Source organism: Lepeophtheirus salmonis, chromosome 11 (genome assembly GCF_016086655.4).
Source record: "Lepeophtheirus salmonis chromosome 11, UVic_Lsal_1.4, whole genome shotgun sequence".
In the NCBI taxonomy this organism is placed as follows: Eukaryota; Metazoa; Arthropoda; class Copepoda; order Siphonostomatoida; family Caligidae; genus Lepeophtheirus; species Lepeophtheirus salmonis.
Genome location: NC_052141.2, coordinates 16,892,656 through 16,920,394, shown reverse-complemented (window position 1 = coordinate 16,920,394; position 27,739 = coordinate 16,892,656). Strand labels below are relative to the sequence as shown.

The 27,739-nt window shown below is 32.3% G+C and overlaps 1 protein-coding gene across 1 annotated transcript; it reads left to right on the top strand.

Annotated features, from left to right (window-relative positions):
- The first annotated feature begins 271 nt into the window (after positions 1-271).
- Positions 272-25,488, top strand: LOC121126084 (uncharacterized). Its single transcript, XM_040721379.2, has 8 exons — positions 272-959; positions 3,232-4,160; positions 14,420-14,564; positions 16,663-16,738; positions 17,260-18,084; positions 24,172-24,311; positions 24,361-24,551; positions 25,358-25,488. The coding sequence occupies exons 1-8, from the start codon at positions 426-428 to the stop codon at positions 25,416-25,418; spliced, it is 2,901 nt and encodes a 966-aa protein (XP_040577313.1). The 5' UTR covers positions 272-425; the 3' UTR covers positions 25,419-25,488.
- Positions 25,489-27,739: the final 2,251 nt, after the last annotated feature.

The following is a 27,739-nucleotide window of genomic DNA, read 5'->3' as shown; positions in this document are numbered from 1 at the left end:
GTTGGCATGCTTGATAAACGACAAATCTGCTGACAGATATCACTAAAAATATAATTATGATAGTGCGTCTTCCTCCCAGTTACGTTTGAATTATCAAAATAAGATAAATGATCAATAAGAACACTAATATTTTACAGGTAACTAGCCTTTTTTTTTTAAACATGCTCACTAGGATTGCAACTACTTTCACATCTCTAGTCATATGCTTTCTATTCTAGTACTCCATATACGATGCTTAAAATATTTATTTATAAGTTTTTGGGCCAGCCTCACATTTTTAAGTAAACAGTAATGTTGTTTGCATTGAATAGTTATCTAATGAAAATTAATATATGTGATCATAGCAATAATTATTTTTATAAAGATTCTACGAAAACTATTACCAACGACAGCTATCTAAAAATATTTGCTCAATATTCCTTAAAATGGCATCACCGTCAATCATTTGTTTTGAAACTTTAATTCAAAACCAAAATAGTGAAAGCATTGTAAAAGATGTAAAACAAACAGAAAACGACGAACAAGAAGAAACATGCAATACTCAACCAACGTTTGAGTGTGAACACGCAGAGGCTACTGTCACCAGATCCATCTCCTCATTGACAAAAGACAAAACTTTACCCAAACTAAACAAACATTTAACACATGATAAAAGTTCCAAACTACTTATTGAATTAAGTAAGAATAGTCAAGAAGCAGAGGATGGTAACTATCATTTCTGTGGGTCTAATTACTACCACATCCAATCCGAGTTTATTTCAACAATGCAACTTTTTGGAAAAGTAGACATGAAAATCAATGTTGAGGATGAGTATAATACAATATCATTTGAAGAGTTAATGAAAAAAATAATGGACTTAAGTGATCAGCGTCTACTAACTGCCAATGATTTAGACAATGAAAGAATAAAAAATCAGAACAAACGAGTGAAAAATTTGGAAATATCTGGAATGTTCAAGGTATAAATGTGTCAATAATTATAATGAATAGGTATGGAAATATTGTATAAATTAGGGTGATGGCAAAAACCATGCCTGAGAGAATCCCATTAAAAAGCTTTAGATACTTTGGCGGCCTGGAACTATTTTACCAGAGAACATTTTCACTTAAACCATTTCAATTTCCATGCATTTTGCCTCAAGGATATTTCACCTTCATATATATGTAAATAAACCTTCCCTTTGGTTGAAATGAATGTTGATATTAAACGCATTAAATGGTTGTTTACTATTAAAACAATAGTAAATTTCAATGCATTTCATGGATGGACAAACAGAAAATTATTCTAACAGAAAATAACCATTTAATTTGTTTTAATGTTATAAACATTTCAAAGGGAACATCAGTTTAAACGAAAAAAAATCAATAGCGACGTATAAACCTCGTATATTTATATACAGAGTTAGGAATAAGTTAGATAATAATATGTCTTAGTTTATAACTTTAGAAATGAATATAAACTTTTATGAAAATGATCAAATTATAATATTAATAAATTTAAAAAAAAACACTTTTATTCGAAATAGCCACCCTTCGCTTCGATTACATGGCAGAGACAAAGAGGCAGCACAGACAGTTTCTTCAATAATATGGGCATGCTCCTGGTTCCTGGATGAGAGTCCGCTTCAGAGTGTCTTTGGTGGGCTCGTGCCTGGACCAAGCCCTTTCCTAAAGTATGAATCATATAGAAGTGTCCATACTTTTCTGAAAGCCCTTGAATTTTGCTCTTCACCAGTTCTGTACACTTTTAGCAAAGGTTACTGTTTCTTTGCTGAAGATGTAAGGGGTATCACCATATACGTCCACATGCCAGGTTGGGATATTGTGTACCAACATGGCCTGGTAGACGTGCTGGTGAACTTTACACCCTCCTCAATGAAAATAAAGTACATGTCTTCCCCGCCTGACATAATACTGGACCAGGCCATGACACTGGGCACCTTCTGGCACCAGGTAATTAAACAGTGATCGTAAGCAATACTTTCAATAATCTTCCAAAGGCATGGTCATTTTGAAGATGTGGATAGTCTCAACGGTGAACAACTTTGTCTGTGCTGCCTCTGCCCATGTGCATCTTCGTCTCCGCCATTTTATCCAGCCAAAGGGTGGCTATATCCAACAAAAAACAAATTAATCAATTTATAGTACAAATTTTATGTAATTAATAAAGTTATATAGAATCTTTAAACTATAAATATACTCCGGGACTTATTCTTCACCTTGTATTATCTCGAAATATCCTTGAGGCAAAATGCCTTTAAGTCAAAATGGTTTAAAGCAAAATGTCAGCCAAGACCCATAAAAAAATGTGGTAACTTTTAAGAAACGACATAACCCCTCACAGAGATGACTATAAATAGTGGTGAAAATTGTATGTGCCATATATTGGCCATGTTAAAAAAAAACCTCGAAAATCAACATGAGAATCCTGAAAATTTGAAAAATGTTTTCGAGGAGCACAGCGTAGCTCTCATGATGTTTCATTATCACAACTGATTTTAGATTGAGGATGGACATGAGAAGAAAATATACAAAGACATTTGCAAGAATTATTCTCATGTCGAGCCTCAATTTTATTCTGAGCTGATCCACAAAGTACTTAGAATTATAACTACGCAACAAATCCTCAGGGTAACTCTCTGTCTTTTATTAGCAGATACGAATGTTTAATCAAGTTTTGAATATAGTAGACAATTAATTTCACTACTCAGGTATAAAGTAATAATGAGAACAGCTGAGGTAAAGAAACCCCATTCTCCATATTAACAATATAAAAAAAACAGACCTGCTAAAAAGTACAGCAGATTTAATCAATAACTATAAACTATAGGTCTTCTTACTCGCTGAACTTCTCGCTAAACTTCCTTTTCAACTATATTCAAAACCTGATGGAACATTTATGTGTGGTCGTAAAAGACGGGGAGTAACCCTGAGGTTGTATTGCGGAGTTATAATTGCAAGTCCTTGTTGGACACCAAGCAGAATTGGAGATGAAGATCGGAGTATGACTTGCCAATGTCCTTCTTTATTTCCTTCCCCTTCCTCCCATGTTACGGCTGATTGTAGCTGATCTAATGAAGCTCAACTCTTCAAGTTGTCAAGGTTACCTTGTTGATATTTTTTTTAACAGAACTAAAATACACATGATTTTCATATATACAGCAATTCTCATATCCCGAGATATGATACAAATAGTATTATAAATATAAAGTTTTCAAAAAAATATTACAGATGAACGAAGAGGAAATTTATTCTCCTAGAACGCCTGAAGATGATTCCAGAATAAGATCCTTTTCAACCTCAGAGTATCCTGATACGCCTATTCATTGTTACATTTGTGGAGATTATTTGGGTCATCGTTTTAAAAAAGGAGTTATTCTGCATATGGGACTAGAGGATGGAGAACCGGTTTGTCCAAAGGTTATTCATCTATCAAATGATTTGTTGGAACAAGGAAAGAATATCATTTCAAATCAAAATTTGAATATTTTAGCAAAGTATAATTATTTGAGGAATATGAATATATATAAAGTATACGAAGAAAATAAGGACCCTTCGATAAATGTTATTGATGCAGTGGAAAATTTCTTACATGAAATTGAGGATCAAAAGAAAAAGGAATATGAAAAATCCATCTCCATACAAAACATAGAAATCAAACCCCTCTCTTCGAACTCTACATCTGAAAATCCTGATATAAAGTATATGACAGATTTATCTGAAGAAAACAAATGGATGGATGAGGCTGCAAACATGGAAGAGGAAGCGAAAGACGGAATGACATCTAATAGTGATGAATTTGAAAAAAGTAACATAGAACATCATCATTGTCAACCCAGCTCACTATTAAAATCAATAGAAAAAGGAGTTAAATTAAGAAAAACATCAATAAAACACGATTCTTCAAACCCAATGACTACGGGTAAAGTTTTAAGATCTGATATTTACCCACGTGTACTTACTAAGCCAGTTAGAAACCTCATGAGGCAAATTTCAAATCCAAATATACAAGATACGCTGAAAGTTGTTAAAACTATTGATAAATCAACTCCATTTATTCCTAAAAATCTTGACACTTATTTCTATGGAAGTTCACAAAGCAATAATTCGAAAATATGCGGATCCAATACGAAGGATGCACTTGAGAAAAAACACAAATGGTAAGCTTTAATTAATTTCATTATAGAACGATATTAAGTCTGCAAAAAATTTATCATCATGGTGTTACCTTGGTACACAAAAATACCCTTTGTATTTTCTTGTCAAACTGTGGATTTCCTCCTCTGATTTGAAACGTCATGGCTATTTCATAAATTATTCTCTTTGATAAATAAAAAAAGAAGAAATAGTTATGCAATACTTGTGATCATATAGAAATAAAAATGTATAGCTGACACTTTTAATATAATATCACAAAGTAATATTATATATACATATGACAGGGTTGAAAATTTGAGTCGGGTTTGACGGCCAAAAGTGTGCAAAAAATATTTAGGGTAGCAAATAAATATTCAAAATTGTTTAATAAGTTTTTTCTTGGTATCCTGCATTTTGTGTCGTTTAGCTAAGAGTTTTTGAATATGAAAAACAATTTGGCTCAAAAATGACTATTTTTGCGAGAGAATATTTTTTGAAATCCCAATTTTGTAGACCCATAGAATTTACTACGTACATTTAAAAGATTATAATTCATGTTAAAATGATAGATAATGTCCTAGACTCTAAAATATAACTGTTTTTTTTAGTTGTTTCTTACATAACTTTTATGTAATGATCGTTTAAAAAATATATCTGGAGTGACAAACAGGAAACGGAAGTTCACACTTTTCGATAAATGCTTGGCTTTAGGGTGACATATCTACTAATAAAAAAGCCCTACATGCTTGATTTACCTATCATTTTATTGGTAATTTAATAAAGTTTAAATTGAAACCTAATTTATATTATTTCTTGTACAGAAACATTTATAAAAATCCAATATCACACGTGTGAATAAAATACCGTTTCGCCATTAAAATGAATGATGCATAGAAACGTTCGAAGCTATATACTTATTTGAAAATTGAATAGTTTTTACTTGAAATAGTATCCTTTAGGCTGATATGTTTAATTTTATCTTAGTAGCTGTAATTTTCCGATTTACGCATTAAATTTTTTATCCAAAATATAAGATTTAAGAAAAGTTAATTAACTATGCACAAGATAATTACTTTCTGATGAAAATGATATCCAATTCGACTCAAAGTATTTTTCTGAATTTTCTTTTGTTACAAAGCAACGGAAACTTGATTTTGAGAAAAATATCTTTATTTTGGAACCTGTGATATTGTACAATCAAAGGACCAGCAGTTACTTGATGTTGACTAAATTAAAGTTCAATTTGTCACAAAACAACTATAGTTCTCGAAACCAAATGTGTTTGACTAATTTATTCATATGAAAAACATGAAAATGCTGAAGAAATATTTTTATTTCCGTCAAATTAAACATACCTTAACAAAAATGAGTATATCTAAAAAAAAAATCACATGTTTTTATTTCTAGGTTCAGAAATGAATTTTACATAAAATTTTGTTTAGAAAACATGTATTACTTATAGAAATTTGGAACTAGATATTTTCTCAATTTTGGCAGTAAAACCGGGGTCAAATCTCAAATCATATCCTGCATTTTCCATAATATTCAAGATGGGATGATTTAGTCACTTTGAAGGTTATCTTCAACTCACCACAATTTCTGTTCAAAAAGGTCTTGAAAGTCATCTTTTGTCAAACTTGCAGAATTACCATCCAAATCATTGAAAATGTATACATAATCTACGAAATCTACGATTTCGAAATAATTTGAGCAAATGAGGACAGTCAAGGAAGTCCTAAATTGGGCGTTTTGAATACACAGGATTTTCTAATGAAAAGTTGTCCGGAGAGAGTTGACAGAAGGAGATAAATGATTTATTATCTAAATCAAAAGCAATAGCTTTGATTAAAATTTCAGGTTGTTCAAGCCTCTCAATGATGGAGAAAAACAATTTCTTTTTTTGTTTATTTGTGTCAATTTTCACATATATTGGTTGCTTCCACACATGGAAAAACCCTCTCGCCCAGGATTAATGGAAATCCAAGGCTATACCATAACGCGTGTACGCCTGATGTTTGACTTCCACCACGCTTTTAATATTGACGTCATAGTAGATGATTGGTTGCGTGTCTGTCAAAATCTGTTTTTATTGCCCAGCATTCGGTACGATACATTAAATTGAACATTATAGTAATAGCAACGTCATAGACCATGAGTAGTTGCGTGTTTTGTCAAAATCTGTTTTTCTTGCCATTTTAGCAAGCCTGATTACATGATGGTTGTATTTCTATTAACATTGCTCTCACCATTGCAATGTATTGATTCTATAAACTGTTGAATTAAGTTAATGACATCGGTTCAAATATATTATAAGTTTTAAGTTACTTTGTTTAAGATGAATTAGGAAAAACAAATTCAAATGATAGGTTTTCATTCAGTCTTTTGCAAATATGATTTTTTGACTTACAAATTTTTTAGCAAGGAAAAATTGCTTGGGCGAATAATGAGACTTAGGACGACTAACGAGTATTCATTCGAGAAACAAGGATAGCTCGTTATTCCTCTAGAGTTTTTATAAGCTCAAAAATACTATAATATAAAAAATTAGCTCGTAGCACATCACTAGTCCAGTGGGAGTTATTCATTTCATGTACTTTCTGTTTGCACGCTAGGGAGAATTTACCCAGGCTTACCTGTATATTTGCCAAATTTATTGTAAAGATATGAATTTATCAATTAAAATAAGAGCTAAGATTAAGAAAAAAAAAAAATACTTAACTTTACTTAGGCAGTTTAAAAAAATACATACAAATATCTGGGTTAAGAAGTAAGATTAACTGAATGTTAAATACTTTCATTAGATAACAGTTGCGTCATGTCAACATCAAATATAGTAGAAATGAAATAAAAGAGAATAATTTTGTTTTATCATATTATTTTTTGTTCAAATAAAGAATCAAATATTTTTAATAGGATGGTTGTGAGCAGCAAATTTTCATTGTATGAGAATAGTTTTGGAAAGCTAATTAAATCTTACTCGATAAAAAACAAATTTTATATGTATTTGAAGTTTTCCCTCTTTAACTGTTTCACTGCAGAACTTAAAAGCAATTTTGGTGAAAGTTTGATTAGTTTACTTGTTAATATAACCAAAGAAAATTCTGTAAAATTTTAATATCGGGGAAGCCCCAAGCAATGGCAGTCCTGGTATACGCACGATAGATGTGGTAACCGGCATTTAGAGTAAAACCAAAAACGTTATTTTCCAGTGCTAAAGCATAAGAGAGTCCTTTTCCTTTAGATAGATTTTGAATGAATGGAATTTCTGTGCAGATATGTATAGGTCCCCATGGCTCAAAATTTACGGAGTAAACGTGAGGAAATTCATAAATTTAGGACTAAAGAAGAATTACATATTTTAAGTATCGATACACAAGCCTGACTTTAAGCCCGCAGGTCGGGTTGTGTTCATAATTTTCAAAATTCTTGGAGTTTGGGTTCAATATTTGAAGAAATATTTAATTTTATTAACATACCTAATAACTTTTTTCAATAAAATAACTGAGAAACATTTATGAAAGTACAAATTTCACGATTTAACAGCTAGTTTTCAAAGGTCGACTTAATTATATTTAACGAAAAATTAAATAAACATGCTATAAAATATTCGCAGCTATATAATGATACGAGCCCCTATTATCTCATGTTTTGGTTTTTGAAACCATTAACTAAATTATAAATCACACTACTGCTATGGAATGATCTTTGCATTTAACTTGATATGAAAAGAGTATTAAATATTTATAAAATTTATGAATTGATCACGTACTTAAAAAAAAAAAAAAAAAAAAAAAATTGATGTTGGATTTGGTGCAACCGTTGATTTTAGCAAAATATCTAAATTTGTTGTAAAAGTACAATAAAAATATTTTTTTTTTTTTATGGAATGGATACATTGATCGTGCAAATGATTTTAATTTTAAAAGTAAATGTCGCAAGAATTTTGTAAAAGAACGCTAACACATCATTTTTAGGGTTTAAGAAAAAGCTTAGGGTAAATTCTGCGTTTCGTTAACAAGCATAATTTAGTTGCTAACGCGCTCATGATGATATAGATAATATTTAATTTATTTTTCTTTGGATACAAAGTACATTTATATCTTTATATATGGGCATTTAAAAAAAAATGTGCACCATTGTTATTTTCTTAGCAATCCTAATATTTTACATTAGAGTAGTCAAGGAACCTGTGAACCCAATTTGAGACTTATAGATCAGTTGCAGTGTCAACCGACATTGCCATGAGTAATTAGGCGCCGACTAAAAGACAAACATTGCTCTAGTGATATAGAAGATATCTTCCAGATAAATCCTGAGTGTTATTCTCCGTTTTTCTTGAGTACACTCCGTGTAACTGCTTACTACTTATATCAATTCACATGATGGATTCCTTTCTCAAGAATGAATGAATACTAATAAATAGTTTGAGGATAAAAAATATGTTGCTTTGACTTGTGAGTACTTTAGTCTAAGAGAGCGCTCATTCATAAAAACTAACAAAATTCATTCTTTTAACATCCCAGCCTTTATATGATATTCTAATCTTAACACATACACAAATTAATTATAAATAAATACAGGGTGTTTCTTATTTTTTGGTGTGATGAAACACTGGGTCAAAGTCCGTTTATTTTGATAAGGAAATAAAATTGGCAAAGTTTGAGCAAAATTGAATAAGGTTTAGGGGTACCTCAATTACCTCAAAGTTTTAAAAATTGCTAACGTGACTTTTTTTCTTGACTATCGTGAAAACAAATTCACGATATGACATTTAATGTTTCATAATGTTCTAAAGGTGACTTCATTTACTCAAATAAATATTCAAGTTGTTTAGATAAATTAATGTTTATAAGATGAATTACAATGCAAAATAGTCCAAGAGAAAACTAACACAAAAATAAAATGTTGGGGGCAATACTTTATATATTTTCTAATTTTTTCACTACAAAACATTAAACTTTTTCATAGAATATTTTCATTTTGTGGAATTGTTAATGACAATTAGTTATTTTTGATTAAAAAAATACAATTTGTAAATATAAGTATACAGGTGTCCGCGTCTGAAAAACTTCTTTAAATTTTATGCCACGCACATATTTATGATTTTATTGAGTTGAACCCGATTTATATTTCGATGCAAGGGTCTTGACTAGTTATAAACAAAAGTCCAGGAAAATCTAAATAGCAACAGTGAAACAACAGCCGATAATATGGAGAGACGTTGAGTCGCAATATTGGATCTTCTTTCCGTACGGGGAAAAACTCCCACTGAAATTGCCAAGGTTCTGAACTGCAGCCGCACCACCGTTTACAGCGTGGTAGCCAAAGGGACTCCTGAGGTGACCACAAGATCTAAGTCAAGGCCTCGAAGGTCGGACTAAATGGTTGCTGCCATGAAAAAGTATGTCGAGGACAAGAGCGGTAAAGTCACCGTGTGAGCCTCTCCAGGGAGTTCAACGTCAGCAGAAGGACCATGGACTGGCTAGTTAAGAAAGATCTTGGCCTCAAAGTCTACAAGAGAACCCCTCGTTCAAGCCCTCAAGCTATAAAATTTAAAGGAGTATTCAATTTTTGACGCACATACTTGTATTTAGAGATAGCTCAACGACTTTAAAAATAATGATTGAAAAAAACAGATTTTTATCCTTAACTGTTATCTATATTTTTGTTTGTTGTGTATTGTGCGATACATATTCTATTTATTTATAATTTTTTAACATAAGATAATTTAACTCCTAAAAATAGTAGTTTAAACTCAATGAAGCGTTATTATACAATATACAGGGTGTCCACGATAAATTGAAACTATCTTAAAATTCAACCTGCTTGATAAAAATGGAATTTGGAGTGTATTTGTTGATATGAAAAAGTTAGACGTGATATTAATCAATAATTTTATTCAACATGTCCTCCCTCAGCAGCCACCATCTTCTCCATCTTGCCCCTATAGGATTTGCATGCCCTGATGACTTCTACAGAATCGACAGCATTCCACTCCCTCGTAATGGAGCCCTTCAGAGCCGCGATGCTCTTGTGGCTGACCTTCCAAACCTCCCTCTCCAACTTCCCCTACCAGAAGTAATCACACGGATTGAGGTCGGGTGAGTTGGAGGGCCAGGTGTTGCGATCACAGAAAATAATGTCGTGGGAGTTGAAGAGGTTAGTGGTCCTCATGGCGATGTGTGCAGGCGCTGAGTCTTGTTGGAATATGAACTCCCACCCTGCGGCCGTATCCTTCATCCAGGGATGACGAACTCCTCCATGACTTCGCAGTACCTTATAGCGTTAACCCTTTCATTGGGATTGAAGAAGAAAGGAGGCATCACCTCACCGGTGCTGCAAATGACACCCAAAGTCATTACGGAGGCCGGGAACTTTGTGGTGAAAACCACAGGGACCTTTTCTTTCTCCTTGGCAAGCCATCTGTAATTCTGGACGTTGTAGCTTCTGTCGACAGTCCGGTTCTTCTCGTCAGAGAAGAAGATGATTCTTCCTCAATGGCTCTTCAGGTCATTGAGGAGACGCTTACCATTGGTGAGCCTGGTGGCCTTCATGGATATCGTGATGATGTGTTGTTTGGATATTCGGTATGACCTGTACCACATTCACAGCCTTAGAGACCAGCTGCTTGCTCACTCCACGGTCCTTGGGCAACCTGGACAAGGAAGTCCCTGGCGAAGCCTTGATGGACTTCCAAAGGCCTTAAAGGAAGCGGGGAGTGTGGATTCGGTCACTTCTCATGTTGTGAGCCTTGCGGCAGACCTTCCCCTCAACCTCCCAGGCATTGAAGACCTGGTACACCGTGGTCTTGGGGTAGTTAAGAAGCTTGTAGATAGCAGAGGGCTTGTGTCCAGCGTGAGCCAATTCGAGGATGGCGTCTCTCCTTGCTTGTTCCATGATGACTATTGTTTGTTGTCAAAACAAATGTGGTAGAAGTTATATTGTATTGTTCATGCAACCTTTTATATTAGCATGATTTAACCCCGAATATTCACATTATGGATCTGGATGAAGTTTAAAGTAGTTCCAATTTATCGTGGAAACCCTGTACATATTAATAAATAGTCATTTTTTCCCTTCAGTAGTATGTCTGAAATACTAAGAAGCCAAACTAAATATTTTTTCGAGTCCGTTTAAGTGTTTTGATACTTGACAACGACTTGTTATAGGAATTGAAGATGCAATTTATCAGTTGCTAACGATCAATTGTATTATTTAATGAGTGCCACTCCTTGGCGTGTTGGTCATTCATAACTTTAAAAGTATTAATTAATTTATAAGATTTATTATGATCATAATTTTGGATCAACTCTTAGAAACTCCTCTTTGAGTGTCAGCCTCTAAATGATATTGTTTGTATTGTCTTTTTAATTTTTGTGAATGAATTTTCCGTAGAATTTTGGTCGTGTCTTTTCCTTATTTTTCAGTTAGAATAATATTTTCTTTTTGGATGACAAACTAACTCGACTGGATTAAAACTAACCAGAAACTAGAAAGCCTTGGAGATGCCGTACCTGAAATAAAACTATTGGTTTTAGAATAATTAAGTAGTTATTTCATCAAATTAAAATAATAAAATAATTTAATGCTGCAGGAACGAATATCCATGCTTTCAAATATATTTGTACGATAAAGATACAAATTTTCTGCAATCCTTGTTCCTCTTTGAAAGTTAATTGAAGCAACTACTTTCAACAACAAATTTTAAATGATACAACAAGCTTGACAACATTTGCCACCTTCTTTTTTGGAATATTTTAAAGATTACAACCTTGAGAGAAAAGATGTCTTCCTTGCGTGCCTTTTCCCAAAATATTGATATCGCTTTATTAGTAATATTCCACAATACTTGTTTTTACTCAAAATGATGATTTAGGAAAAATCACAAAGCCGTTATTGATGAAGGGAATTTATTTTCAGTCAATTTGGTAACAAATAACCTCTTAAGATATAACTTACTTTGAGATAGTCTTGATTTTTTCATAGTGATTGTCTTTGAATTTTAATTTTTAGACTACTTTGGTCCTTTGATCCTACTTAACTTTTCCTTTACTAAACATATTTCACTATTATATCTCCTTTTTTTTCAAATTATCATCTGTGTGGTAATTCACTTGAAAACAAACAACTAAGTATTGCGAAGTATTATTTGTTAATAAATATTCTTCAAGTATTATAATTAATAATTGTAGTAAGATAGTATTTCTATAGAGGATGGATTTAAATTGTAAATAAAAGTACTCTAGATGCGCATATGAGCAATGATACTTCATATAGGGGGATTTGAAATTTGGGATACCTCTGAAGGAACTATAAAGGGGACTGGTTTTACATCCCAAATTAGGGACCGATCCAACCAAAACAGAGAGTCGGGTATTGCAGGAGGTAAATTGTGAAAATAAAAAAAACATAATACGCAACACGTTTTAGATCTATTAGTTTCCTCCAATACTATACAGTTTTTAACAAAATACAAAAATGTTAAACAGTTGAATGCAAATCAAGTGGACAATGTTGATTTTTTAACCTTATTTTGAAATGAAATTGTGTCATACTTTCTAAAAATCGGTCACTCCGTTTAAAAATTTGGAAGATTGCCAAAATTGCAGATAATGGGAAAAATTGGATCAATCCCCAAGAAGATGGAATTGGATTGTTTTTAGTCATTGGTTATACAATCACAGTTCATAATTAGGCGGATGGAAGTATGTTGAGTTCGAGAAAGCAAATTTAAACAATTATATATATATATATGTTAAGAAAAGATATGATTTCTAAAACTTAGAATATTTCAGATTTAACTCACAATATTCAAGTTGCAATCGATATGATTTGGAACATAACAAAATTTGAAACCTTAATAGCGATAATAGCAAACTATAAAATCCTTAGTGTTTGATAATATTATGGACATGAAGCATATTTTAGTATTAATGTTCCTATAAGATTCTTGATTTATAATTCATTTATGAAAAAATATAAAAACCTTTTTACATTGGAAAAATAAACATTAAGAGAATATGTTTTAACAATACATGACTTTAAACGTCAAGAATTACACGATAACGAACGGAAGATTCAAAATGATCTCTGAGTAATTGTATTGAGCACCGTCTGTGATTTGTTAAAGTGCATATTTCTACTGGTTCAATAACAGTCTTGAGGCTCTGCAGTGATTTATCCTTTTGTAGACTCCCTTACCTTGATGTCTCCATACTTAAAAAGTAAATTACTAATAACCTGAAGGGGGTTTGGTGAGAAGTAAATAAAAGTATGTTTATTATCAGATTTGGGTTTGAATTTCTAGGAAAACTAAAGAAACTTCAACAAGACTAAAATCCTTCTATCCAATGTACTATTCCAAGCAAACTCACAGGTTAGGTATGATCCAATTGATAAAAGAGAGCTAGAAAAAATTATTTTGGCGGCTTCTGCTCTAAATATTGCTTTCTCGTGTTTTTTGTTCATTATACAGGGTGCAAAGGCAAATTTGTCGTGAACCCTGTTCTCAAGCTCAAACTAATTATCAGGCTTAGCTGTATGATAATCCAAGAAACTTTGTAATAATGTGTACCGTAAGACAGTGGTTCCCAAACTTTTTTTGTCCAGTGAAATTATTTGAAACATTTATTTTAATGAAAATAATTATTTGGATTCTGATTCGACATTGCAAATAATAAATGGTTGTCACAAATTGTACGGTACACTTTGACTTTCCTCAATACCCAATGTTTGGGAACCACTGCCTATTAGCTCTTAATATTATATTATTTGCATGTGGTAATGTGAATTCTATCACTTTAATAATTGTTATGAAAAGATATTAGAATATTTGGCAGAATTGCCGTTATATCTTATCATGCCCAAAAGCGTTACCTTTTGATTTATACACTGCTGTCCTCAGCTATTGTAAAGAAAGTATTTCCTCAAATCCGTCAATTATTTAAGGATCAATGACATGTTTAAAAGAATGACAACTTGAAAAAAATCTCAATTAATTGAAATATTTATAAGCTGAAACATTCGAAGAATCATTCTTAGGATTTTTTTTAGTTTAAAGGTTATTGTTTTTATTTATTCTTGAGCCATATTTCTCATCGTTTTTTGGAATAAATAATAAAAAAAAAATTAATTATTGCAATCCTAAAGAATTGTCGAAATCAAATACTACTGTACAAGTTTTCAAGTTTCAAAAGTTTAGCCAATATATATGTACTTTTGTCCACTATTATTTAATAATATTTATAAAATAAAAAAATATATATAAATTTATTATTTTTAGCATTGATACTGTCTCCTCAATCAAAACAATTATTACACGAACATCAAATGGAGTAGTTCATACTTTTAAAAAAGATGAAGTTTGTCAAAATTCCCCTTCAAAGAATCTATCAAGCATTTACAATGGAACTTCTAATGAAGATACTGTGAGTATTTATTCATTACTTGTAGAAAAATAGATGCATAAAATATCTCACACCTCTTTGTAAAAGTAAAAAAAATCCCAATCATCTTCATAAGTTGTACTGAATAATTATTAAAACTATTTTATGTATTGAAAACCCCTTATTGCACATCCATTAAATCATATGAAGAGTGAGAGTGACACCTATAGGCAGAGTTGCATATAATAAGACATTTTAGTATGTAAAAATAAAAATTACAGGAAATGAGCGTACTTACCTTGACAATATGAAAAAATGTTTTAGGAAGGCAGAGGCGTCCGTAGGATGATATACCATTTTTTTGGGCTTGGTTTTTAGTTTTAATTTTTTTTTAAATAATTTTTTCGGAGAAAAAATTTCAAATTTTTAATTTTTTGGAAAATTGTTTTAAAAATCTAGAGCTATTAACAGAAATTTGAAATTTTTTGTAGGAAAAAAATCAAAAATCCACAGCTGCTAACAAAAATATAAAATTTTTAATTAATAAAGTAAAAATTTATTTTGTTGGGGGAGGGGGCGACAGCCCTCATTGTTCCTCTTTGTCTTTTATTTATACACGCACTAGGGATCTTATCTTTTGTAAATTAATATTTCTGTCCATATTACCTACTAGAAAAGGAACTCCCTCTTTTTTGGTCAAGATTTTTACACCTCTATGTACTGAGTGGTCCATTAAAATCTAAAGACTTTGAATTTTAAACAATTACAAGATATAATTTATTAATTAATAATTGAATTTCAACAAAGTAAATCTAATAAAAAGATGTGTTAATCATGAATGAAGCCTCCCTTAACATCAATGATGGTTTTCAGGTGGTAACGGAAGGCCTGGCACCCGCTGCAGATATATTCCTCTGTCATAGCGTCCAAGTGATCGCTGATTGTGGGGTTGAATTTATCGGTGTTTGGATGACGGATACGGCAGGCCTTAATCGTGAAATGCACCCAAAAGGTGTAGTCGATGGAGGTTGGCGTCAGGCGCCAGTCAATGCCAAAAGCGTAAAAAAGGAGTTCAAAAGAACTCAAAATGCTCATTGAAAAAAGTCTTGCAACGAAGATATGTTTTTTATTGCTGGTGTCAAAAATGGGGTTTCTACTCATTTTTTTGATAGTTCTCCCTTCAGCCTACTCTGAAAGCTCAAGATCTCTAATATAAGCATAAATTTGGGTGCAAATTAGGATGTTTAAATAATAAATTTTTACTTTAAAAAATATAATTTCAATCAAAAATAAGAAACTGTATAATATTTCTTAATAGCATAGTCTGGTCTAGTAATTTTTTCACTGGTCATCTAAGAAAAAAAAATGAAATAGTCCAGTTGATTAGAGGCTAATTTTAACAACCATTGACCCCTAATAAGTCAGTGATGAGCATGATCCAAGAATAATTCAAGTTCCGGTTTATTAGATATATTTAATTAAACATTTCATGAATCCTCAGGACATAACCTTGTTTAACTCTAACGGAAGTACCAATCTATTAACAAGATATTTTTAGGATAATTTACGAGCTGGGATAAGGTCCTGTGAAAGAAACAGTTCTTGGACAATTGGCCATTTTTTTTTTTTTACAAATGTCATTTTGCAAAAGGACCATTTGGTAGATTTGGTCGAAAAATAATATTATATATTTATAACAAATATTTTTTTGCAAAAGTACGCTCAATAATTTATCTTTATAACATATGAACAACACATGTTTATCATAATATCAAATTAAAATATGGAATCTTATCTATCATTTTTGGGGCCAAATGTCCCAAATGGTCCCTCAGTGAAATATCCGTTCGAGAAATTGTCCTTTGTTGAAATGCCATTTGGAAAATTGTGTTTTACAAAAACGTTTTCAGCCAAAAGTCTACTCTCAGAAAGAAACAAAGAAACCAATTTGTGTCCATTCGTTAATTGCCAAATCTAAAATTATGCTTATTGTAAAAAAACGTACATATAATAAGGGATTTTCAGTTTATTTGTTATGTTTAAAATACATATGCGTTTATATTTATTTTTGCTTCGTCTTTTTCGAAACAACAATCTCCAGTAATTTTAAAGACTATTGATAATTTGTATTTCATTTTAGGATTCATATTCATCCCAAAACGGACCAGACGGAAATGATTCCACGGAAGATTGTTTAGCCATTCATCACCAACTAGGTATGTGTCTATCAATGTACAAGTGTGTTCTGAAAAGTTTCTCACCTCGGCGGGAAGAGGGTAGCACTTGTACATAAAAGCTAGTCACATTTATTTAGTATCTATTGAGAGTTTCTCAATCATGTTTCAGCCATTTTAATCCTGCAGTTTTTATGTAAGATTCGTTTGAGTAGGGTCATTTGAGTGTTTCTGTGATTTTTTTTCTTTTCAACATGGTGTCCTTATAAATCTACTTACTTATCCTACCTATTTTCCCATCTCTGTAACCCTCCCCATCTATACCTTCACTGAGAATAGTGTGTAGAGTTACAAGGAGACATTGTTCAAAAATAAAAACTACAAACCACTCATATAAACTTACTCAAAATGGCTGAAACTTGAGTGAGTAACTGTGAACAACTTCTAGATAGATATTAATAGCTTTTATTTACCAGTCCTACCATCTTTAGGTTGAGGTCGGAAACTTTACAGACCACATTGTATATATAATAGATAATTATTGTTATTCAATATATATTTAGATGCAACAACTAAGAATAACATTCACCCAAGGAGAGTTTTTCGTGATAAGATTTCTTCGAGTGAAAATCAAATGAATATAAACGCTGTCAAATCTGCAAGATCACAACCAGAGTTTTTTAAATGTAGTTCCAAGGATTTACCATCTACTCAAATGATGGCGAAGCCATCAATATCTCACGAAATGAACAAGGATAACAATACAAATGATAAAAACTATTCAAATGCGAGTTGCATGGATCAAAATACAGAGAGTAATAAAATGATTTCGTATGATCTTTCATCCAGGAAATCAGAGTCATTTATTCCCCCTCCACCACGTCTACCACCTCCACCCCTTCATACGACTTATCAAATCCCTTCAACAAAACCTGAATCCTTCTTAGCCCCTTCTCCGATTCATATGACTCATCAAATCCCTTCAACAAAATCTGAATCATCCATTCCTTCTCCTCCGCCTTTACCTCCTTCTCCGATTCATATGACTCATCAAATCCCTTCAACAAAATCTGAATCATCCATTCCTTCTCCTCCGCCTTTACCTCCTTCTCCGATTCATATGACCCATCAAATCCCTCCAACACAATCTAAATCATTCATTCCCTCTCCCCCGCCTTTACCTCCTTCTCCGATTCATACGGCTCATCAAGCTTCCTCAACAAAATCTGAATCATTTATACCCCCTCCACCCCCTTTACCCCCCTCTCCACTTCATAAGACTCATCAAACTTCTCTTTTAACAAATCCTAGCCTACAGTCCCAAATACGAGGAATGAAAAAAAATACTACAAAAGCCGAACAGCCAAAGAACAAAAGAACTGAGCGAGGTTTGTATTAAATTATTTCTATATTTTTCACAACCAAAAGCCTATCAAATTTACACAATAAAAGTTTATGTAATCGCCTTCCTTTGTAAGCAAGATTGCAGGAAAATTTACTAACCGATTTTGTTAAAACTTTATAGAAAGATTATAGAATACGTTGGGGAAAAAGTAATTTTGTATTTTCGCCTCTAATTCAATGCTTTTATTAGAAGTGTTTAGTCCTAATTAAATCCTGTTTTGTTTGATAACTTGTTCCTGACAAAAATCCAACTTAATAATCCCTATCTCGTAGAAGCCCTTGTCCCTATTGGTAAAATTGTCCGACAATTATCAAAGTCCTATATTAAGGCCATATTTGTACACCCAATGGCATCGGCCATAGACATAAACAAGTGATAGTCCCTTTTTGCCAGGTCAAGAGTATTTAGTGGATCCATAAAAACTTCCCATCCCACCTCTTGGAGCTTCTGGAGGGAGATCAAAGATGTCTGCAGCCTGGTGCTGTCTTGATAAAACATGATTCCTCTCCCAATTACCAATGCTGGTCGCTTTTGGTCGATTGTGAGCTTCTAAAGGCAAATTGTTCACATTAGAGAACAGGGGAGGACTCAAAATTGTCTCTGGGAACCGTTTATAACACTGGGAAGGCGATTAATATCTCCAACACAGTCTCCAAGAAGTCTGGAAGAGGATGCCATAACAGAAAGAGGAGTAGTGAGTTCGTGGCCATGGTCAAGGAGGAAATTTAGAAGGACCTCAAGAAATCCATAAGGAAGATGGCAAACAAGATGGAGGTTGCCCTCAAGACCACCAAGAAGGGCATCAACAAAGACCTGGCCCTGAAGATACGGCGCCCCAGTACATACGTCCAAGATGGTGCAGCATTACTATAGGAACAACATGACTGCCTTCTGAATGGCAAACTTCTCTCCTTCGTCCCCATCCGTTGTGAGAATCCCGGACTTTGCTGTTTAATGTCTCGTGGAGGGCAGGACAAACGAGCCTTCCTACCCGAGTATGAAAGGCCTTCTATGTACCGTATTTTCCAAATGACATTTCAACAAAGAACAATTTCTTGAACGGATATTTCACTGAGGGACCATTTGGGACATTTGACCGAAAAATGATACATACGATTCCATATTTTAATTTGATATTATGATACCGTAAGGCCGTGATCACAGAGAAGTAGAACAACTTGTCCTTGGACTTCAGCAACGCCAGCTGTGCTACTTATTGTCCCCGTTTGGAAGGCATCATTCAGAAGGGAGAAGGACCTATTGAAAAAAATGTAGAAAAATGTTGAGTTACTAACTTTTACTTCAAAAATTTGCCGTAAAAATGGGCCAAACTAAAATATGGAGAAGTAAAATGGTTTTTAATTTTTTTTCAATTTTTGAGTATTTATTCCACCTGTTTACAATCAGCCAAACAAAAAAACGGTTTGATGACATAATTTTAGAACTTTTTTTTTCAAAATCTACGTTTAAAAAAAAAAAAAAAAAAAAAAAAAATTCAAAAGCCCAAGTGTTTTATCAAAAAATTAAATTAAAAAAAGAAAATAATGAATTTTTTTAGTAAAAAACAAAAATTCCATAATTTAAAAGGGGCTAAGTTTTTGCATAACTTAGAAAAGTAACAAATAGTTCAACACCAGCAATAATTAATAATAAAAAAGGTTTGGAATTGCAATTAAAACATTATTTTCCTTTTATGCTATATAAAAATACCTCAATTATGAGGAAAGGGGTGAAAAAAATCAAATTCAATTTTAGCCCATCTTTTGAGACGGAAAATGATATTTAACGTACAAAGGAAAAAAAAAAAAAAAATGATAAAATTTTTGTCCCCAAAATGAAAAATAAGAATTTTATTTTTATGTATCCCTTGAGAAAACAAACTTTAATAAAGGTTCGGAAATTCAACTGCATAACTTTAAAAGCAAAACTTCTGAATCCCTTCACAAATTTATTGTTTAAAAACAGTCATTTCCATCTGGCTATAGAATTTAAACAACGCCCTTAATGAAACTTTACAAAAATAATTTTTCCATTGAAATAAAACAGAAGATCAAATAAAAAGGTTATCTTAAAAAATGGGACACTCTAGTACACACGTTATAATAAAAAGTTAGAAGAAGTTGACCTTTTTATGACCTAAAATATGTACTTTTTAAACTTAAAATGTTATATAATATTGCTCTAAGGATGAAGGGCTATAATGATCACAACATTTGTGAGTTTTTTCTTAATACTTTGAAAAGAGATTAAAAAAAGACACATTTATGGTTAAATAGTGTTTTTGTTTTTTTCCAGAGTGCTTAAAATATCATTTTATATCTGAAAAATTGGGCTAAAAGTTAATTTGCTCATTTTCATCAATTTTCCAAATATTATATATAAAAAAGACACTTATTTGAGTTATGTAACCCAATTTGTTACAAATTATTGTCATTTTTTATTTTTTAACATTTTGTGTTACCTTGACCTTTGACCTCACATATATGTAGTTGTCATACATAACTTCCTACAAACTATTATCTAAATTGATTGAAAGTTTGTGCTTATTAAGATACTTCTTTACAACTTCCTTGATGGAGATTATAACAAAAAAAGGAACTAATACGCGTGCTTATGTAAATCAATAAACTGGCATCAGTAAACATACAAACTTTTTGAATAGTTTTCCATATACATTTGACTTAAATTGGTGGAAGATTACATTTGTATTTAAATTATTTTGTTTCTGACCACTTAACGTTTATTTCGCAGGGTAAATTAATGTAAATTCATCCTTGCATTTTGTGAATTTAATATCATTTTACTAAATGATGTGTCTTTCATTGCAAAAAAAAAAACTAAGACTATAGCTTCCAACAGTCTAAAGTGAATTATTTTTAATGATACATAATATATTTAATAAGTAATGTAACGCATATTTTGAATTTAAAAAGTGACATCACAAATTTTTTATACAAGCATTCGACAAACATTGATACTTATTTTATTGTTTACAGATTATTTTATTTGTATTATTTAGGTTGTTACTACATAAACTATATTGGGAGATTATGTCGTGAATATCAAATATATTAAGTTTAGGTATTTTTATAAATAGATAGTATAATTTTTTTTAAGAAATAGTAATATCAAACATAATCTATATTTACCCATAACATACGAGGTGTGTTCAAAAAGTAATGCGACTTTTCAAATTTCGCGGGCATTTGGTATACTTTATTTTTATATTTTTTATGTTAGTATATTCTGCAAAAACATATATTTACTGTTTCAGGTATATAATATGTTTAGTTTGTTTATGAGAGACAATACAGTTTGAATTAATTTGAGTGTTCGGCTATTTTTTTGTTTTCAAAAAATTTTTTTATAGAACTAAATCTTTTGAATCTTTGTCTATAGTAAAAGGAGTTAACATGTGACCTTACTTAAGTTCAAAGTCACCTAAACTTCATTTTTTCGCGCGATTAGTTGAGGGGAACACTTTCATAAACCTTGCTGTTTTGCATATTGACGCAGAAGGCGAATTTTGAGCCATGTTAGAAATTGTCTTGCCTATGCTAGCCATCTTCTTCCAACCTGAACCTCGAGACCGTTTTGTGATGCTTTCTGGATCCATTCTATCTCGATTCGCCTTGTCAATTTTATACACAGTTTGAATGCATACGCCAACAATACAATGTATTTTTTGGAGTACTTATTAGTTAATCATATCGATGAACCATTATCTCTGATGCTCCTGAGAGGACATTATTTATCAACTGATCCCTTGGTTTAAAAGCTCAATACCCCTTTCTAAAGGATTATGTACTTTGATTGGTTCCCGCTCAAGCTTTCAACGAATAATTTAAATCTCAAGTACTTTGCATTTATTTTTTTCTCCAGCTCTCTACATTTTGTTTTAAATTATTTTCTAAAAATCCATCAGATAATGGCAGTTCCAATATTTTTTTTAATAAAGAAAAATTTGTCTGCCTATATGACTGTACTATATACCTGATTTTAGAGTGTATGTTAGGACTGTATAGACATCTTATTTTATACACCTTCATAGAGGCGAATATATATGAGCTAAGGAGACGTGCGTATAAAAAGATCAAGTTTTGCCTGTTCTTTGGCAACCTGTGCACTGTTACTTACTTGCTCAAGTGGTTTTTTTCATTCTTGAGTAGAGACTCTCTAAGTATTGACAACGTGTGAGTATGCTCACAAGAAATGGAGGGTAATACTAAGGATTTGTTGTGGAGAGGGAAACTGTTAGTACGATTATTAATTTATATGTAGGTTCGTTTTCAAACTACAACAGATTAAGCAATAGACATGATCATAGGCCCTCATTTTATAATTTACTCTCACTGGAAATATGTTTTATACTATACAGGGTGTCCACGATAAATTGGAACTATCTTAAAATTCAACCTGCTTGATAAAAATGGAATTTGGAGTGTATTTGTTAATATGAAAAAGTTAGACATGGCATTAAACAATAAATTTATTCAACATGTCCTCCCTCAGCAGCCACCATCTTCTCCATCCTGTCCCTAAAAGGATGTGCATGCCCTGATGACTTCCGCGGAATCGACAGCATTCCACTCCCTCGTAATGGAGCCTGGGAACTTTGTGGTGAAGACCGCAGGGACCTCTTCTCTCTCCTTGGCAAGTCACCTGTCATTCTGGACGTTGTAGCTTCTGTCGACAGTCCAGTTCTTCTCCGTGGAGAAGAAGATGATTCTTCCTCCATGGCTGTTCAGGTCATTGAGGAGACACTTACACTTTGGTGAGCCTGGTGGCCTTCATGGATGCCGTGAGGTTGTGTTGTTTGGCCATTCGGCATGACCTGTACGCAAAGTCCTCATTCACAGCCTCGGAGACCAGCTGCTTGCTCACTCCACGGTTTTTGGCCAACCTGGACAAGGAAGTCCCCGACGAAGCCTTGATAGACTTTTTGAGGTCTTCAAGGAAGCGGGGAGTCCGGCTTCGGTCACTTCTCATGTTGTGGGCCTTGCAGCAGACCTTCCCCTCAACCTCCCAGGCATTGAAGATCTGGTACACCGTGGTCTTGGGGTAGTTAAGAAGCTTGTAGATAGTAGAGGGCTTGTGTCCAGCGTGAGCCAATTCGAGGATGGCGTCTCTCCTTCCTTGTTCCATGATGATTATTGTTTGTTGTCAAAACAAATGTGGTGGAAGTTATAGTGTATTGTTCACGCAACCTTTTATATTAGTATGATTTAACCCCGAATATCCACGTTATGGATCTGGATGAAGTTTAAAGTAGTTCCAATTGATCGTGGACACTCTGTATATGTAGATAAATGTCCATTAATGCTAAAAGATGTACTCTCATACAGTCCGTGGACAGAGTTACATTACTAAATTACGCAAAAATTTATTTTAATGGAATCATAAAATACCACTCAAAATCAATTTGTGGTATATTTAAATTCTATACTATTTAACTGTAATTACTATTCAATATATCCTCATTTGCAAACCTATAACAGCCTCAATACGCCTGGAAATAGATTGGTAGGGCTTGATGAAGATGGCTGTGTCCATGGAGTACCATGTTGTCATGGCGGTAGCTTGCAGTGAATCCAAATTTGGATGGGAGGCATGACAAACATTTTTCTCTAATTCTCCAATCTTTAATATCCAGGGGGTGAGATAGGTGCAGGAGGAGCGGCAAATTGAGCAGACTATAAGTCTGCCATGTTGTTTGCTGCAGATGTTTTGGATTTTCTCGCCTACGTGGGGCTATTATGAATTTCTTGAGCTTGTAGGGAGTATGGATGGAGATTAAAACGGTATTGTAGCGTTTTCGGCAGTAACTCTGTATTTTTACATGTAGAAACATAGAATACAATGTTTATTAATATATTACGTCTTGTTTGGTTGCATGATAAAATGATATGGGATCAAATCGTTTTTAAGTACTACTTAAAGTTTTTTGGGTCCTCACTCAATATGCCTGCTATTTATTTTATATTATTAATTAATGTTTTTAGCATTCATCATTTAAGAAAATGATTATCAGATTAACAAATTATTTAATAATATTTTACCGATGTTGCAGTTACGAATGAATTTAAAGATGTTAAAAATGATTTATTGGCTGAATTGAAATTAGCTCAACATGCTGGGGGAGTCACAAAATTGAAGAATAAGATGGCCAAACATAACGATGAAGTACATTTTGAAAAATTTCTCTGTGAGGTAATGTGTTTTAAAATTATTTGAACATTTAAATAATAGTACAAAATAGGTTCCTGAACATGACTCCAATGGACAAATTATTCCTATGGTTGAAAGGGAAGCTTTAGCGAGGAAAAAAGCAGAAAAAGCAAAAAGAAAAGCTTTAGACCAAAAAAGAGATGATGATAGACATCTGAACTTAGCCTTACTTCCTGATTGGAAAAGGCAGCTCCTCGAAAGCAAGCAAAAAGACCCTGAAAGGTAAGAACTATACATTCAAATTAATTATAAATTAAAAAAAATATTTATGCACAAGGTATTCGTGATTTAATTTTCCTTTAAACAATCCAAATCAATTTATTAAATTAAATTTTTATACAACAAATTTGCTTATCTGTGCGATCCACTATCCGCATCTGGATCTTCACAGCGTTATAGTTGAAATCAAAGCTCCAATTTCAAAAGTAGACAAAGTATTTTATTATAAGATGTCGATTCCCTTTTCTCTATTGATACGTCATGGGTATTTCATAATTTATTCGTTTTGATAAATGAACAAATTAATAAGTACTCGCAACCTCATCAAAAAATTATCATACACTAATTATTAATATTTAATAGAATTTATTATCAAATAAAATAATGTAATGTTTTGTATATATGAATGAAAAAATATTTGCTCTTGAAAGACTAAGGTTAATATTATTTTAAAACAACGAATTATTATTTTTGGATGTTATATATAAATTAAAGTACTTTACTCATTTTAATTGATGTTTACAATTGTAAAATAGATACAAAAATGATACAAAATAGATATGATAAAATTATTATGATCGTAAATTGATTATCATGTAATTAAAAATGTTTCAATCATGTGTTGTTGTTTTTTTTTATTGTATCAGATCACAACCATGATATAAAACGGATGTAGAGAAACGGAGAGTAAAAGTTTCTTAATCTTTTATTGAATTATTTATTTTCTTATATTTCTAGTAAATTACATCATAGGTTATTAAATATTTCAGGAATTATTATATGTTGTTTTTTTTTTTTTACTTTTTTAGGGAAGAAAAAAGAAAGGAAAGGGAAAAAGAGAGAAGAAAAAAACTTATTTGCAAATTATGATTATTTACAAAACCTCCAATAACAAATTTACTACTATAAAGTATAAAATAAATACTATGTTTAACAATGATACACTTGTCTTTTCATTCTTAAAGTATATAAACCACTTAATCAATCTTGCCTCAGGCATGGAATAATTAAGCATATCGCATAGCAGGGGGGTCCATGGGATTATATTTTAGAAAAGGCTTGGTTTTCTCATATATATATATATAATTTTTTTTTATTTTAAAAATCTGCAGCTATTCACAAAAATATAAAGATTTTTATAGGTGTTTATATACTTGATATATTTACAGAATAAATACAAAAGTACAAGACCAAAAGTTAGGATGAATTGCGTAGCTAAAAACATAAATAACCATTACATTATTTCAAAAATTAGTAGTCAAGGGGGTTTAGGTTGGAGAAGTTTGGCGGCCATATCTTCTTGGACCAAAATCAATTCACCCCTAATATGTTTTCAAATACTTTTGGGTGACCTTTGACGTTTGTCACGGTGCTCTGTCCTGTATCCCTAGCAGATTTCCAAGGCCAGTGACGGATTTGAAGGGGGGAACAGGTTCTTGACCATGATCATTTTATATTGATTGACCTTCAAGGTCTCTTGTATCCACACCGGTGGAAACACCGACCCGTCTGAACCCTATACTACCGACCATCATGGTATTGCCTGGGTGTTTCGAGCCCCCGGTGAATTTTACCTAAAGAAGGTTTTTTTGGGGGGGTCTTGGCGATGTACCAAAGGCTGCGGGAGTTGCTGACTTGGTCGACTGTGAAAAAATGTTCATCTTAAAAAATGAAGACATTCCCATTGGGTCATTAATCAATTTATTAATGAGAATCTTCGTTCGTTCCATTCTATTTTGTCTGTGTAAAGCCGTGAAACCCTAAACTTTTTTAAAAGACCTGGATAAGAAGCCCAAATCCTTTTTATCGATGGACAGGATAGATGTTTTGTGAGCCCTGAAGTCCTTGGTCATTTGGCAGATGTTGTCACAAAGGGTCGCGTCTATCTTTGCCTTCAAAACTCCTTAAGAAAGTGTTTATATATATAAAGTTGGTTTATTATTGAAAATAAATCATTTATATTCAATAAAACTGACATTCAAAGCTTTTGGTTTCTAAAATATCGATAATCTGTATACTATATATTAAAGTTTGTGTGTGTCTTTTAATGGGTGCACCCCTGATAGCCTAGGAGGCTTTGTATGAGTGCCTCTTTTTGACCTGATTAGGCTAAAAAGGGGTGCCAATTGTGGGGGAATGATATAAGGGGCTTATTCTATACCCAAAATAAATAAATTTCTTTTTAGAGCTCAAAGAGACTAGACAAGAGGAGGGGTGTTGAGTTATAAATCAAAAAAGTCACTCTGAAATAAACAACTATACGAATTCAAAAAAGTTATAGACAAAATAAGTAATCGGTGAAGTTTGTACTTTTTTTTTTTTTTTTAAGTACAAAAAAATGCACGAAGATGATGAAAAAATGGATTTTTAAATGGAATAAAGTTTCTAAAAAATTGTTAGGAGATTCGTTTCAGCATAAATTTGACAAAAAATGTTTTGTTTTTAACTGATGTGCCCGTCATTTTCTGAATAAGTGTTCATTTTTTCCCGTTTAAAATTTTCAGAAGAAACGCTACAAAAAAACGTATTTTGGGCATACAATTTTAAAGCTATAAGATATCTAGCAGTGGATTGAAAATCGTAATAGAAACATTGGAAATATCCTCTGTGTTTCTATCAACTCTCCCATTATGTATTATCCTATTAAGTTTGGAGGCTGAATGTGTCTCAGTATTTGTTAGTTTCTTTTACTTTCGGGAAGGATATTTTTCGTTTACTTTTATTTTGTACTTAAAATAAATTATATAAATGAAATAAAAATATCATTTATAAGAAAAATAAAAGTTTCTCTGAGTTTAACAACGAGTATATATAAGCAGTTAATGAATATATGTCTTTTGAAATTGCGATTTTGTACAAGTTCCAACCAATGAATGAAATAGATAAAATTAAATAAAGGATTTACACAGTACTTTTTGGGAAAAGGAAAATGCAAGAATTAAATGTTTCATAGATAATCAATGTATTAATAGTGTCATTTTTAACAATTTGCATAAAAATTACTTAAATACATGGATAATGCTGCACATTATAGAGTTCAAATACCCACAGTTATATTACTCATACGAGGATAGCCTGAAAAGTTGGCCCCTCAACGTGAAAATGGCAGGACTCGTAGATAAAAGTTAGTAACACGTTGATAGCTACTCACCAAAGGTTCAGGCATTTTGGACGTACAGCTGCTATGTAGC